Genomic DNA, 15,533 nt, shown 5'->3' on the forward strand with positions numbered 1-15,533 from the left:
ACAGATTTCCAACTAGACACAAAGCAGGACCTTGCTTTCTCGTGGACAGGCTGCAGAGTCAGAGTCGTGATTCATGTCTGCTATGCTCACCACTTGTGGACAGAGGGTGGATGCTGGCCACCCACAGAGGTTTTAATGGCCCAACAGTATAAACAGACAGAAGTTAGAAAAGTGGGTGTAGCATAGTAGTAGTGCTGAGTAAGAGGTCTTGGTAAGAGGGGAGGGTGAATACCGCTTTGTTCATAGCCTTGCTCAGCTGACAGTTGCGGCTGAGTGGCAGGCTGTGAAGGAATTTAACATATAGGCATGGTGCGGGATGGTCAACATGGGTGCTGGGAAGCCAGTGGAACGGACGCCGCTGTTGGACTGCAGGCCCAGAGGTATGGATATGATTGTAGGCTGGCTCAGAGAGAGTCGCCGATATTTTTGCCATGCACTTCCCACCCCCAGTCTAGTTCATTATTGGTTATTGCCACCATCCATGTCAATGTTATAAATTGATAATGTTGTGAGGGCCAAAGCATCATTGTAGAAAACACATGTATGTTACAACTTTAACTTGCTCTGGACATACTTTCATTCCAGGCAACATTTCCCAATTCATTCAGCTATATCCCTTCATGGCACAAAGACATGCATTCCACCTGCGATTAAATCTGATCACTGACCTGATTGTTCCACTGCTATAATACTTTACTGCCTTTTCAAATCAACATTAATGAGAACCTGTTTGGCTCATCTCTCAGGCTGCAAACCTCTTCCGCTGTGTCACTGATGAATGCATTGGTAGAAGGTCATTTCTCAACCTTACGCAATGACTTCTCTGCACGGCACCTACAGGCATTTTGTGGCAGAATTTAGAGCTCAGGCTTCTCTGCCATTTGTAAAGGTCCACTCTGCGGTGCCTACACAAGTGGGAGTGGAGTTAAAAGTAAATATGCATGAGACACAATTTATTCCTTGACATGAAATGGTAAAAACCATCTGACAAGAGGAAACGATGGAAAGCTCCAACAAGTCCCCCCAAAAAATTGTGAAATGAATTGTCTTTTAATCTGTGGATAGTTGTGAAGAGTCAAGATGTCTGTCAAGATAAAACAAGGGTCCACATAACCAGTGAATGGATGGCAGCCAGGAAGACTGGCATAGAGTGGCGTGCCCTCTCAGAATCACTGATACATTCTGGAGAGAAGGTGTAATGTCCTGGATTTAGCCATCAGGAGCTCTGGCACCAGCGATGGCGATACCGTGGTTTTCAGTTGCCTGCTCAGTCAATAGAGGTTAGGCTAAGGCTGACATGAGAAGAACAGAACGGTTCTCTTTGAATACCTAGCATAGGTCTTCACAGAAGGAGGGGGAAAACAGAACAGCCAAAGGCAGTAGCACAGTTCACACTCTGACCAAGGCAGGAGAAGATACAACAGGGGCCTCTCTTTATGGGTCCCACAGCACTGAAGTATAAGTCCACAGTCAGCTCCAACAGCAACATGAATCAATGGGATTTCTAGTTGAAATCTTTTTTAGTTTTGACACAAATGCTTTTAATTGAGTATTGCCATTAAGCTAATGCGTCGCTAAATTATCCACTGAAAAGAAACTGGACGACAATGCATGATGTTTGTTTAATGACTACTGGGGCTGTAGTCTAATCACACCAGTCTGGCACTGTTGTGTTGAATGGTGTCTTGGTAACAGTTGTGAGTCAATAGGACCACAGTCTACTTTCACAAGAACCCCTCAGGAAAGATTCTAGAAATATCAAGTCCCTGGACAGACATACAATTGCCTCTGTGTAATGGTTATTATCAATAAGTAATGTAGGCTTAAAAGTTTGCAATGGTCATTTATTTAGTTTCCCCCCATGTTTGCTATTACAATGCTTGTTTAAAACCAATTTCATCATTATACTGCAGTTGCATTAAAATCGATTTTACTTCCACCCGTCTAAATGAACATGTACTGAAATACTGTATGTTAACAATTGAATATATAAAATTAGAAGTGTCTGAACAAATAACTCTAGACAATTCAAAGCATTTTTTAAAAATCACAGTACTGTATTAGGAATTAATTAATTAAACCGAGAAAATAGACTGCACCCTTGTGGCAGAGGACTGTCAGCTTGTGGCATAGGTTATCCACCACAAAATAAACAACTGCAACCCTGAAGGCAACTGTTTAATTTTTTTTACAGAAGTAGAAAAAGAGACAAAAGTGGCTGAGGTGAGAAGTAGAAGACCTGATAGTGATTTCTGAATGTTAAAATTATGTTAAACATGATACGTCCATACCATCGCTCAACCCGTTCACAAGGTCAGTCATTGAGGCTTTCACTGGCTTTTAAAAATTTATTTGGAGGCTAAGGTCCTCTCCCACTCCACCTCCACAACTTTGTACAGTTCCATGGTGGCTTTGGCATCCTCCACAGACGAGTGCCCCTTCTTCCCAGTCTGAGAACACAAGCGGAATTCCTTGTTACTACAAATAACATAAGCTATACAATAAGAGGTTTATTAGCTTACTACTTTTGTCGAGAACAACCCAGACTGAATCACTGTAGATTATATTCAAATCAATCCCGTTTCAATCAGAAGTCTCTTCTCACCTGGATGTTACGGTTGAACAGGGCCTTGGTGAGTCTTTTCAGTGAGGCAACATCTTTCTCTGGAAAGCCAGCCTTCTGGTTGAGGAGAGGAATGCGGGATGTGTCCCGCGTTAAGACAGCAGGGTGACTGTAACTTAGGGACTTGAAGTCATTGTGGACAGCATGCCCTATCACCACCTTTCCTGCAAGGATCTTCAGAATCTATAGGAGGGGGGAATACAAATAAGAGATCAAATGATATCATGGTCATGTTCAGTAAAGTAAAAGGTCCAAATAGAATCGATTAAGGGGCAATTCCACAGTAACGGATTTACTCTTTGACTCACATTTTCAAGTGAAAAACTATGCCAAACAAAAACCATTGAGTTCAAAGTTTAACAATCCATACAACCAATGTTCCATCAATTTTTTTTAAATCACTGAGCAAATTTCAGGTCTGCTGAGTGCAAACTTGAACATTGTGAAAATTCAGTGCAACTTCCGGTGCACGTTTACTGTGAACACTGATGCTGTACCCGCTTTTAGGTAAGTTTAAACAGTGGTCAAGTAGGCTACTGTGAGTATTTGATCATAATGTAGTTCTACCAGAGTGGCAAACCATCAAAAACAACAGGCCAATGTGTGGGTTCAATGTAGGCCTACATTACAAGAGACTTTTGAAAAAAACATGCAGGGCTTGACATTAACCTGTTATTCCACTTGACCTTCAGACAAGGTGACTAAAATTATATTGTTTGATGCAAGAAACCACTTTACAAAATAAAATGCATAATTATTCCGAAAGCATTATTACAGAGAATCAGACAAATGATGCTACCCTAATACAACACTGCCACTTTAAGACAAAAAAAAAGCTCTTTACCTGACTTGCTCATGCTCATGTTTGTGCTCTTCTATGCAGCAATAAATCCCCCATTGCTGACTACAAATTATCAATAATTGGGCTAGTAACTCACTAACTAGCAAAGGATATGAACAAATATGCACACGCCACTACATGTAACTCTCGCTTTGATCTCAAAACAAGCGCATCAACTCATGCTGTAAAAACGAAGGTTACATATGTAACCATGGTTATGTGAGCTATTGGTATCACTCCGCGGCGGAGGGATACATTCGAGGTGAGGATTTACAGATTTACTCCCTTGTACACATATGTCATGGCTGGGGTCCGCCCCTATATATAGACCCCATGGCCGCGACAAGTTCTCTAGCACCGTTTAAGTGCCTCTAGCACCACATAACTGTGGTTTCATACGCAACTTCATCATGTTTCACTATATTGGATCACTCAAATATATTGGCATACACATACCAGATTAGTCAGTGCTAGAGGGACCCGGCAAAGTCACAGCGCGGGACCAAGACGCAGGGGCCGTCAATGTGGAAGGGGGTCCCGGTACAGTCCCCGGAAGGGGAGGCGACACCCAGGACCGCTGAACCAACCGCAAAGGGAGGTGCCACATTTACCCGAGAGTACCTAGTAAAGGTGCAAGAGGAAGCCCAGGTGGCCGCAGCACAGATCTCAGCGAGGAGCACTCCTCTCAGTAGAGCCAAGGATGCAGCCACACCTCGTGTTGAATGTGCCACCACAGATCCCAGCGGTATGCTGTCGTAATCGGAGCCACGATCCAGCCCCCAGGATTCTCACCATAGCAGACAAAGAGCTGGTCTGTTGTTCTCGCTGACCGTGTCTGCTCCACATAGGCAACCAGTGCCCTCACAGGGCACAGCATGCCAGAGGGAGGCTCAGAATCCCCCACAACTGCCGGGGGTCGTAAGCAGACAGGATAAAAGGGATGTTCACATGCCTGTCTGACAGAACCTTCGGGAGGAATGGAGGGTTGGGGCGGAGTGATATACTCCTCCCCCCGGGGTCAATCCGCCACTCAGAACTTACCGAAAGAGCATGTAGGTGTTTCAGGGAGGCAGACTCCAATGGTTCGAAAGGCGGCTTTGCCAAAGCTGCCAAGACCACATCCAGATCGCCTTTGAGCAGGTCCTAGCTTGACGCAGGTGACGAACCCCCTTCATAAACCTGTAAACCAAGGGATGGCGCCCCACTGGCCTGTCCATCCACCCCACATGGCAGGCAGATATAGCAGCCAAGCACCTGCTCAGTGTAGAGGCTGCCAAGCCCTCATCCAATCGAGACTGTAGGTATTGGAGGACATACTGCACCCCGCATGACTCGGGCACAACCTCAATACCAGTGCACTAAGAGCAGAACAAGCGCCAACGCAACTGGTATGCTGCGGTTGTAGCCGGCGCCCTTGCGCTCTGCATGGTGTTCATTACACCCTCCTGTAAATCCTAACATGGATCATTGGTGCCGTTCAGTGGCCAAGCCCACAGACCAAGGCGGTGTGGTAACAGAATTATGAGTTTGAATCACTTAATAATTCATAAACAATATTTATGTCAGTAAAATCACTATAACTTATTGGTAGGTCTACCATTACTTGTTACTACTGTGAACTTTCATTATCCTCCTTCCTCATGAGGGAAAGAAGTTTGAAAATATTTTAAACATGTGGGCTTTGGTAATGGAATTACAAGGCAATATTTATTCAACTTACAGGAGGTAAACAACTTACCCAAAACTAAATATAAGTGTTGATATTAATTGGCTATGTTTTGATGTATTTCTGATACCTTTTAAATACTTTTTTGGTATATGTTTTCTAAGGCCCCTTTTCCATCTGTTTATCGAGAAATCAAAGCCTTTGCTAATATCACATTTTCAAGATAGAAAATGGTTGAAAAATGTATCTATGCCTTCAAAATATAGACTCTGCTTTCATTTGACACCGAATTTGATATGCTTATAGGTCCTTTTCGGTGAAAAAATTATAATTTCATCCTTCTTCAAACATTCTCCTCCGGGAGGCTTCTTACCTCCTTCCTGGCATGTTGAAATGGCATGGCTTTGACCAGTTGATGCCAGGAGATGCCACTCCAACGAGTCCGGTAGTCAGTGACTTCGTTGGTGGGCTTGATGTACCTGTCATACACCACGTCTCCATCATAGGAGACAATACTGCATCGTGCTAGCTCACTGTTGCGACCCTTGGGGCCCGTGCCAACCATCTCACAGTCCATGGCAAGGTACTTCAGGGGGTTACAAAAGGGGGCTGACCCTCTTGGGACAGGGGCGCAGTGGGCAACAGTCCTGGTGGGTGGGTGTTGGTGCCCCGGGGTGATAGTTGAAGTGGATTGCTCAGGATTGGTAGAATTCTTCACAGTAATGGTCAAGGATGTTGAGCTGCTTGTGGATGATGCAGGCTTGGAAGCAACACCTCTGGCATGCTCTGAACTGGGTATGTGATATGAACTTTTACTGTGAGTATTCTGAGTGTGAGCAGAGCTTTTGTTGTGTGCAGCATTGGGTTGAGACGGCCGAATTGCCCAGGGAGGCGGGCCCTGATGTTTATTCCCCTGTCTATGATTGTGCTGGTTCTGCTTCTTGTTGAGGTAACTCTTTTTCTCAAAGAGTCGCCGCCTGTCGTTGAATGCCTTGTGTTTGTTGCTTCCCGATGAGTCCTTACAGGGCCCTCTGCTGCCAGAACAGTCCAGGTTTAACATCATGTCCGACATCTTGGAGGGGAATCTTCCTCAGCTGGGGCTAGGTTTGTTCTTGGACTAAAACTGTTGACGTCCCACTCCCTCCAACTGGACATAAAGGCCTTCACTGCTGTGCAAAATTAGGTTCAAAGATTTGTTTTAATCAAATGTCATTCTGACCCAATTGTCATGACATCAATTGAAGCGGTATTGTGATGCCTGGACAAAAAGAAAATTGATTTATGTTAACAAATCAGCTGGTATGTCTGAAATTGTGGGAAAACATTCCAGTCATGACAAACAAAGAAGTTAACTAGCCAGCTAGTTTGCCGTTTTATATAATCTAGCTAGTTTGGTTCTAGTTTAACATGAAACACATTGAGGCCACGTAACTAACTAGCCACAATTAAACTTGAGGTATTTTCGAAAAGTATGTGTAATCCGTGAGGTGTAAATGTTAGCTTGATAGATAGTTGTCAGGATATTACAGTAGAAAATACGGCTTAGGCGAGCTAGCATTGGGCCCTTGGCTAGCTTGCTATCAAGCTACAGTAATACTAGCTAGCTCTGATGCTAAGCTACCCGAAACAGTGACTCGAACATTAGCTAGCTAGGAATTCAACTTTATTCTCCAGACAGACTAATTTAACTGTATGTCTAAACTTATATTGTGTCCTGATAATATGGTGCACAAATCAGCGTTATACAACAAATTACATATATACACCGACCTATAAACATAGCACCACACTTCCGACATCCTTAACAGCGAAACAATCGACTACTTCCGGTTCAGAGGTCGTGTTGTGAGGAAGAGCTACAAACAAACACTTCTTATCGTCGTTATATAAAACTCTTTCACTCGGTTGTAATAGTGTATTGTTGAAATGTTTAATGTTCACAATTTATAACCGGTCAGTTGCCGATTTGACGGTCGAATGATGTGCTCACCGACACTTTCAGCTGTGCAGCAAAGAGAGTTGGCAAGAAATCTTACATATTTTCTGTCGACATACAAACACATCTCCGATTCCTTCATAATTGTACGTAGCAAACAACTCGTTATATTTCTCTGTTTTCTAAGTTACGTTGCTGCAGGTTTTTATAATGTTATTTGATTATAAGATGATCACGTCCTCTGCTCCAGGTTGAAGTTTCCCCTACAAATCTAGGATTACTTCCCCTCCCTCAATCCTGACCTAAACCATTATTTGGAAAAATGCTAAACTGACCAAAAGTCAGCGTCTAGAGGCAACTTCACCCTACACGCTCCGATGAAGCTTGATCCCTGGACCCCTGAATCGATTTCTCTAGCTACTCTTCAATTAATGTGTTATTGGTCATGTTTTCTCCTGCCATAGGAATTCTTCAGTGAGGATCTATGGGCTACATTGCCTACCAGATGGCAACAGATCCTCTGTGACCTGTCACCCCCACAAATAGCTGACCTCCTATTGGACAGATTGAATGTGAATAGAAGGTATTCGGTCATACCAGTGTATTTGTTCAATTTGAATTGGATTCTATATCATAAAACAGTTTGAAATAACTTGTACAATTTTACTTTTTATTTCAGCTACTCTTGTGTATGGCCTCTTTCACTATTGGCTTTCCGGGCCACCGCGCATGCCCTGACATTCCCCAGGACACCCCAGGGCAAGCGGAGACATGAAGTGGGCATGCTGAAGCCAGAGGAGTTCTTGGAGAACAAGAGTCAGAGCTCACTGCTTGGACACATATTTAGGAAACATGTGAAACCCAAGAAGCAGCATGAGATCCGGAGTCTGGGAACGGTAAAGATGTGCATACTCATTTGCATAAATATGGATGTGCATACTGCTTTTTTATATATGCTGTTGATTCAAATAAGCATTTCAGTTGTTGTTGATACTGATCTGTTCATCTCTCTCCACAGTTGGTGAAGCAGCTTTGTGACCTGACAGACTGCAATAGTGTGGTGGATGTGGGTTCTGGACAGGTAACTTAATATTCAGTCTTGTTATCAGACCTAGGTGTCACACAATATTACTTTTTGTAATCTGCCTAACAATGAGATTTGTCACGGTACATGATTGTGTATCCCTACTGGTCTCCCTAGGGCCATTTGACTCGTTTCTTGTCTTTTGGGCTTGGTCTGTCTGTGACTGGAATTGAGGCTGATCCCACTCTAGTTTCCATGGCATCCAAATATGATGGACAGCTTCTGTGGATGCTGGAGAAGGAGCGGCAGAGGAAGGTAATGCACCAGCACGCTCAGTAAAGTGCAAAAAAGATGATTGGCTCAGACTAGGCATTTTTTGTAAAACCAGAATTATTAAGAAATTAGGTGAATATTGCTAATATGCAATGTAATGAATAATTAAATATTTATACTGCTCTTACTCTTTCAGAATGGACCTCCGATTTCTAGATCTGGCCCCTCACCCTGCCATGTGGCTGGCTGGGTCAACCCCAAAGCATCATGGAAAGACTTCGTCAAGCAGGTAGGAAATGGTAAATGTGTCTGTGAGGATCAGACCGCTCCGGCTGGATCCAGTAAGAAGAGACAGCGGGAGTCCATGTCAGAAGCTGATCAGCAACATGGTCACGGAGACCAGCCTGTGTTGACTGCAGAATCAGAATTCCTGGGTTGTTCAGACAATGGCCAGGCTGCATCCCCACTCAAGAATAATGACAATACATGTACAAACTCTTTTACTAGTGTAAAACATGAACCCCGATCTAGCTCACTCTTGTTTCCAAAACGTCTCTGCAAGACTGAAGCCGGGCAAGACCCATATGTCCACCCACTCTGCCAAGAGAGTTCATCCACAGAAGTCGTCTGCCCTGTAGAAGAGGGGCAGGAATATCCAGATTTTATCCTAACGGGCCTCCATGCCTGCGGGGACCTCAGTGCCACCCTCCTTCGCCACTTTGCCAGCTGCCCTCACGTTCGTGGCATCACCTCCGTGGCGTGCTGCTACATGAAGATCACCACCAGTGAGAACCCCAACCCCCCTGGCCTCATAGCCCCTCCCCTATCCCCTTTGCCCACCAGTGAGGCATCTCACTCAGAGTTTGGCTACCCAATGAGCTCCTGGGTGCAGGGGTTGCCGGGACACCAGCTGTCCTATAAGGCGCGGGAGGGGGCGTGTCACGCCATAGAGGACTATATGCACAGGCTGCGGGAGGAGAGTGGGTTGCTAAGGATGCACTGTTATCGGGCAACCCTAGAGACCGTTATCAGGGAGGCGAATCCAGAGCTGCGCAGGCCGGGAGTCCAGGCAATAAAGAAAGCACATCTACTACCCTTTACAGAGTGAGTGTTTACCCAAGTTTGTTTCCATACCTCTTCAGTCTATCATTAGGCAGCAGCTTTCACTGTATGTTAGGTTGAAAACTTAAGAAATTCAACCTTGCATATCTCTCAGAAACTATTTGGTATTATCCTTGTGTATAAGGAGAATTTTGATGATCACATTTAGGAATTCAATATCTGCGTTCTCTCTATATCGCTTTTAGGTCAAACATGATCATCTATCTTATATGTACCCTTGACCCCCTCTCACCATATACCCACAGGTATGCCCGTCTGGGTCTGCCCCGCGTTGGCCTGCCCCCTGACCTGCCCCTGGACACCTGCAGAGTGGGGGCCATGCTGAGGCAGGAGGGTCGTGTGGTGGTCTACTTCAGCCTGGCTCTGCTACTGGCACCGGTGGTGGAGACACTGGTGCTGCTGGACAGGATGCTATACCTGCAGGAGAAAGGTGAGTAAATGTACAGAGACTGTGTATTATCAGATCTTAATGTATACTGATATTGTATCTGGATTCCATACATCTTTTCTTGTGGGCCCAGTGCTAACAGTAAAGGTGTTATTTGTTATTGCTTGATTGTTGTAGGTATAAAGAGTCAGCTAGTGCCACTCTTTGACCCTGCGTTCTCTCCCCGAAACCTGGTACTGATGGCTTTGAAGCAGCCGACAAGGGACATGGAGACTGAGTGCACTCTTCCGTAACCAAGGACACCTCTAGAACCGTGTGTTGTGTTCAGAGTTTACACCTTTACTCATTGGTGCTCAAGGACTTGAGTGTAAGTTTAGAAGTGAGTAGCTGTCTGAATATCCATACTAGCGTACTACATACTTCAACTGTATACTATATACTCATTGTCACAAACTATTTTGCACGTAATGTCTGAATAGAATAGTAATGGAGTTATAGTTGTCTTGATGTCCTTTGGGTTGTGAACCATTCTTGATACACATGGGAAACGTGTGTGAAAAACCCAGCAGCATTGCAGTTCTTGACACAAACGTGCACTTGGCACCTACTACCATACCCTGTTCAAAGGCTCTTAAATCTGTTTTTAGTTTCATTAACATATTTAGTCAAACCCAAGTGCATATATAAATGAAATCAAATACCCTAGTACACACACAAACTTTTCAAATGTTCAAATCGACAAAAGAAACGTAGTCAGGTGCATCGCAAATTCAAAACTGCTGGACAGCAACATAAAACTAAAGCACTGATAATTGGGAATGACATCAGAACACTTTAATGAGAACAGAAATCCACTTTGGGTATAAAAAATGCCTATGACGCTACACTCATGATTACTTTAAAGAGAACAAAAAACTACTTGGCCAACATTACATTTGAACACCACTGCAGAAGCGTTGCTATTCAGCATCTTCCTAATTAAGTTGTTTAATTTTGTTAGGCCCTAGTTCTAAGTAGCCAATCACTCGCAGCTACCCTCTTCCAATGCATTGTGGAAAAATGTGCATTGAATTCAACTAGATGAGCTGAAATGAGTAACATTTAAACCATACTTGATATTTGAAAATTGCATACTATAAAACTTTGTTTTCCCATACTGAGAATGCATCATGCAAAATTGCATTGTTTCATGTTATTGGTTAATTTTGGTAGCACATCCCCATATCTGGTTGTCAAAGCTGAAATAAGGATATCTGGCTATTTAAAGAATACTTGATTTTCAAAATGTTGCATAATAGAAAACTTTTTTTTGCATAATCAAAATATTTAGGATGCAAGTATGGGTATTCAGACATGGCCAGAGTCAAATGACTAATTTCATCACAGAATGTGGAAAGAAGTGAAGGGCACGCAACCATACACAATGCAGTTGCTTTTTCATATTCATGTAATGTGCCCCTTTTCTTTCAAATTGTGTAAATGAATAAAGACTAGTATTTAGACTTCACCAGATGAATCGTTATTTTCCAAAGCCTGTTTCCAGTAGTCATTGTTCATGAATATTTTCAGGGATTGAGACATTTGTCGCTGACACTCAAAATCGACCTGTAGTTTTGAAGGATTAGTCCAATGTAGCCAATGTATTTCACACAGCAGCCATACATGGAACCCCTGACCTGTTGCTCAGTGCACGCTCATTTTAAGCAGGCAAGCTCTAGACGTCTCAACCTTATCCAGACCTTGTTGGTGCTATTGTTCAATTTATTCAACCCGCTAGAGTTACACCAAGTACATCGTGATCAGCCACATTTTAACAGTCGCCACATACCATTGTCGTATCCTACTTGTGTCCATGACTCATGACCACAAATGTGCCATATAGACAGTATCTTGATGTACCTCTATTGAACCAAAAATAGTTTGAATTTTACAGTCTGCACCACACGTGACAGTTTGTTACAGGGTGTGTTTAACACATGACTGAAGCATCCTGACTTGGGCCTCAGACGCCAGTATTAAGTTCAGACTGCAGTGTTCTGTTGCTGCCAACGCATCGTCACACACACGTTAGATTTATAGCAAGCCTTGCATGTAATTAAGATTGGCTGGCTGGCTGCATTCTAATCAGTCTGCTGTGTGGGAACTTGGAAATTGGTTGAGAACTGTTTGCTTTTAGCCAAACAGAAGGAGTTATGCATTTCAGTGCAAATCCTTCACGATAATGTTGGGTGCAGTTTGCCATGTTTAAGCATAGGTAGCAGACCAGGGGCCATATGAAGAGTCTCAGTACAAGTACTGTTCTAGGATCAGGTCTCTACTGTCCATGTAATCTTAGTCATTGTGATCTAAAAGGCATAACTGATCCTAAATCAGCACTCCTGAGAAATTATTCATACCGCTCCAGATTACACATGCAATGGTAATGTGCACTCAAGTCTACGATGAGCTGAGTTTAACATATTTAGACAGCAATCACCTTTATTGATCTGAGCAGAATGTTAACTACTAGTGCAATGAGAGTGATAGTCCACTGAAAGTGGTCAGTCCATTGCAGGATTCTCGACAGCGGCAATCATTTTACAACAGTCAAAAGAGCCTTTTAGAAATAACCATTATGTGACTATATTGAAACCTTTGCGGGTTTCTGTCAGAAAGTATTAAAAAAAAATTAAGCATACACGTTTGTTTTATTAACAATAAATAATGAGTAGAAAGCAGAGGTCACAGACTGTTTCCAAACTCATTCATTCAGGCTCTCTACAAAGAACTCGTTACAGGCCACAGTCAGCGCAGCAACCAAGATGACAAACTCCTGAAAGTCCACTTCGCCATCTTTGTTTTCATCCAGATCACTCATGATCTTCTCTACTACCATAGGGTCCTTACTTGCCTGAGGGAGAGGAGTAGGAATGATTAATGAAATGTAGGTCCAGACCAGAAGCAGCCGCATGACTCTTGGAACAGTTGTAGATATGAAATAATTGGAATTGGCAATACACAGAAAATTGCACAAAGCCAATCAGATGGAAAGATCGATGTCATGCCATATTGTTATACCCGTCAAATAATTTAAGATTTAAGAAATGTCTAGGTGATAAGCGTTGTTTCTAGGCAAGGCCATAGAATTATTTAAATTATTCTAGTAGAATATGTCTTGAAGGTGATGGGTCCCACAACTGTTCAATAAATCAAGACTTCCCCAATACTTGTTTGTATGACATGCTTTGGGGCAGTTCATTTTGTTTATGTCCATAAAAATGTAATTGATCAGAATGTCATATTGAAACCACACATATCCCTCCCCTCGACAGCATTAGGAATCAAACTCACCGCCAGGAAGTCACTCAGTTCGCCCTGTAACAGATTCTTCAGCTCAACTTTGCTCAGTTTGTACTTGTCCCCTTCTTTTGAGGAGTATGAGTGGAACACTCGAATTAGCCCCTCCATTGCACTCTCGAGTTTGGAACCCATGTTACAGAGCTGTGGATACCTTAAAAAAAGGGATAGGTCAATCCACGACAGTGTATAAGCTGTATGGACAATTAGATTTCACAGTAGAAGTCAATTTGCATGAAGTGAACCCCTTACTGGTTCCTGTATATTTTAACACATTTGTCTGTGTAGACTATTGTAAACTGTATGCAAAAGCCACTGGGGCAAGTTGTCTTTTCATTTCATCCAGTTCCAAATGATCATGTAGGTTCAAATCTAGCCGCCTTTCAAATTCTTTCAAATCCTTTCAAAGTACATGCTAAACTATGATCTAGATACAGGCAGCCAATAACTAGCAACCCATGAATTAAAATATTTAAATAATATTGACTCCAGCAGCAACTAGAATTGAAAAATATTGATCCAAAGGAGAATGACACATTGCTATTGGTTGCCCAGGTGAGTACACGTCACCAATACAGCCCTGGTGGGCCTACACAGAGGAAACTGTCAGACCTTGCTGTTCTCAGGGGTCCAGTATAAACCGCAAAACGATCAGGTATCTCAGTAACTTTCTAGATGGTTTCCAAGCTATTGATTGTCATCCCCAGAGATGCATAAATAATGTAGCTCAGTCTTTTGTGTTCGATGGGGGAGTGATGAGTGCAGCTATCCTAGTAATTCAAGCTCTGAAGGGGGGGGGGGGGGGGGGGGGGGGGGGGTATGCCTAATTTTATCTTACCTTTATTGAACTAGGCAAGTCAGTTAACAACAAATTCTTATTGTCAATGACAGCCTAGGAACAGTGGGTTAACTGCCTTGTTCAGGGGCAGAACGACAGATTAACCTTACAGTTACTGACCCAACACTAACTACTAGACTACCTGCCATTCAGAGGGTGAATAGGTAGACAAAAGATTTCTGCCTTTGAACCGGGTATGGTAGTATGTGCCAGGCGCACCAGTTTGAGTGCGTCAAGAACTGCAACGCTGCTGGGTTTTTCCACTCACAACAGTTTCCCATTTGTATCAAGAATGGTCCACCACCCAAAGGACATCCAGCCAACTTTCGCAATTGTGGGAAGCATTGGTATCAACATGGGCCAGCATCCCTGTGGAACACTTGACACCTTCCAGAATCCATGCCCCAACAAATTGAGGCCCTTCTTAGGGTAAAAGGTGTACCTAAAGTTTTGTACACTGTATAGTTAAACAGGCCTCATTTAGGCAATTATAAAAACAGATGACAAAATGTGCAATAATCAAAAGAGAAGCACTATAAAATAAACTCAATGCTACCCCCCACCCACAAAAAAAGGAAATATGATCTCTCACCAGGTAGCCTATAGGCTGCATGGCACATAAATATACATATGCTCCACAAGAAATTGGAATGCAGGTTATGTTAAAAATCTATTGAACATGTTCGCTACTCACCTCAACGCCGATGACAAACGAAGCAGAAGTGGCGTCGATCCTCATCTTACCTGTTTTATGCATCTCACCTGTGAGAAAATTCAAATCAGGCGCCTCCCACCGGTGAAACCTGCAACATCACGGATACAAATGACACCAGTAGACCTAATTCATTTGACCATGTAAGGTTACATTTGGCGGTGCACCTACTAATTACAATTATTATACAGAATCTATTAGCCTACCGCATAAACAATACAGTATCTTTATACTATCGTATAGGCTGTATTTAACAACGACGTCTTCAAATGATGGGGCCTATTGATTTAAAGCAACTAAAACGACGGACTTCCATTCCGAGTTTATTAGCAGGTTTTTATTCATTACGCCTTGAAGTTGCAACGGAAACCGTTTACGCTTAAAGAACCAAACTGATGGAAACAAAGGAAACGGGAATGGGACCTAACTAAATGTGGCCAGTAGAAACTCTCAAGAAACTTGCAACAGAATGAACGTAGTGAATGAATATACCCCATGTAACACTTATTCTATTGCATTACATGAGCCATCCGACGTTCTCTTTAGTCTTCTGAGGGAAATGCCATGACGATTCCCAAATGCTCTGTAAAAACGCAAATAGGCCTATGCCTTGCACGAAGGATACCGTTTGGAAAGATTTGGAATAACTTTCACGTCTGTGAGAAAGTATTTATAAAAATAAATAAAAAAGGTTAAATGACTACACACATTTTTCGGATTAGAGTTCCCATGCCGGGCGGCCATATTTCCATGTTATAGCGCTTGTTTAGGCCC

General features: G+C 43.0%; 3 protein-coding genes across 4 annotated transcripts; 1 reads left to right on the plus strand and 2 right to left on the minus strand.

The window, feature by feature from the left end:
* Positions 1–1,827: 1,827 nt before the first annotated feature.
* LOC109902026 (interferon-stimulated 20 kDa exonuclease-like 2) lies at positions 1,828–6,988 on the minus strand. The gene is made up of 4 exons (XM_020498078.2): positions 6,901–6,988; positions 5,504–6,388; positions 2,606–2,806; positions 1,828–2,450 (listed from the first exon to the last, which is right to left on the minus strand). The coding sequence occupies exons 2-4, from the start codon at positions 6,200–6,202 to the stop codon at positions 2,349–2,351; spliced, it is 1,002 nt and encodes a 333-aa protein (XP_020353667.1). The 5' UTR covers positions 6,203–6,388; positions 6,901–6,988; the 3' UTR covers positions 1,828–2,348.
* mettl25b (methyltransferase like 25B) lies at positions 6,940–11,380 on the plus strand. 2 transcript variants are annotated; one of them, XM_020498077.2, is made up of 9 exons: positions 6,962–7,212; positions 7,531–7,649; positions 7,746–7,962; positions 8,085–8,147; positions 8,268–8,405; positions 8,560–8,652; positions 8,926–9,467; positions 9,731–9,915; positions 10,051–11,380. In XM_020498077.2, the coding sequence occupies exons 1-9, from the start codon at positions 7,108–7,110 to the stop codon at positions 10,164–10,166; spliced, it is 1,578 nt and encodes a 525-aa protein (XP_020353666.1). In that variant the 5' UTR covers positions 6,962–7,107; the 3' UTR covers positions 10,167–11,380. The 2 variants fall into 2 exon arrangements, with proteins under 2 accessions (XP_020353665.1, XP_020353666.1); XM_020498076.2 differs by having other exon boundaries at positions 6,940–7,212; positions 8,560–9,467.
* A 767-nt stretch (positions 11,381–12,147) lies between these two features.
* s100a1 (S100 calcium binding protein A1) lies at positions 12,148–14,848 on the minus strand. Its single transcript, XM_031786789.1, has 3 exons — positions 14,742–14,848; positions 13,204–13,363; positions 12,148–12,763 (listed from the first exon to the last, which is right to left on the minus strand). The coding sequence occupies exons 2-3, from the start codon at positions 13,342–13,344 to the stop codon at positions 12,614–12,616; spliced, it is 291 nt and encodes a 96-aa protein (XP_031642649.1). The 5' UTR covers positions 13,345–13,363; positions 14,742–14,848; the 3' UTR covers positions 12,148–12,613.
* Positions 14,849–15,533: the final 685 nt, after the last annotated feature.

Source organism: Oncorhynchus kisutch, linkage group LG13, assembly GCF_002021735.2.
Source record: "Oncorhynchus kisutch isolate 150728-3 linkage group LG13, Okis_V2, whole genome shotgun sequence".
Lineage (NCBI taxonomy): Eukaryota > Metazoa > Chordata > Actinopteri > Salmoniformes > Salmonidae > Oncorhynchus > Oncorhynchus kisutch.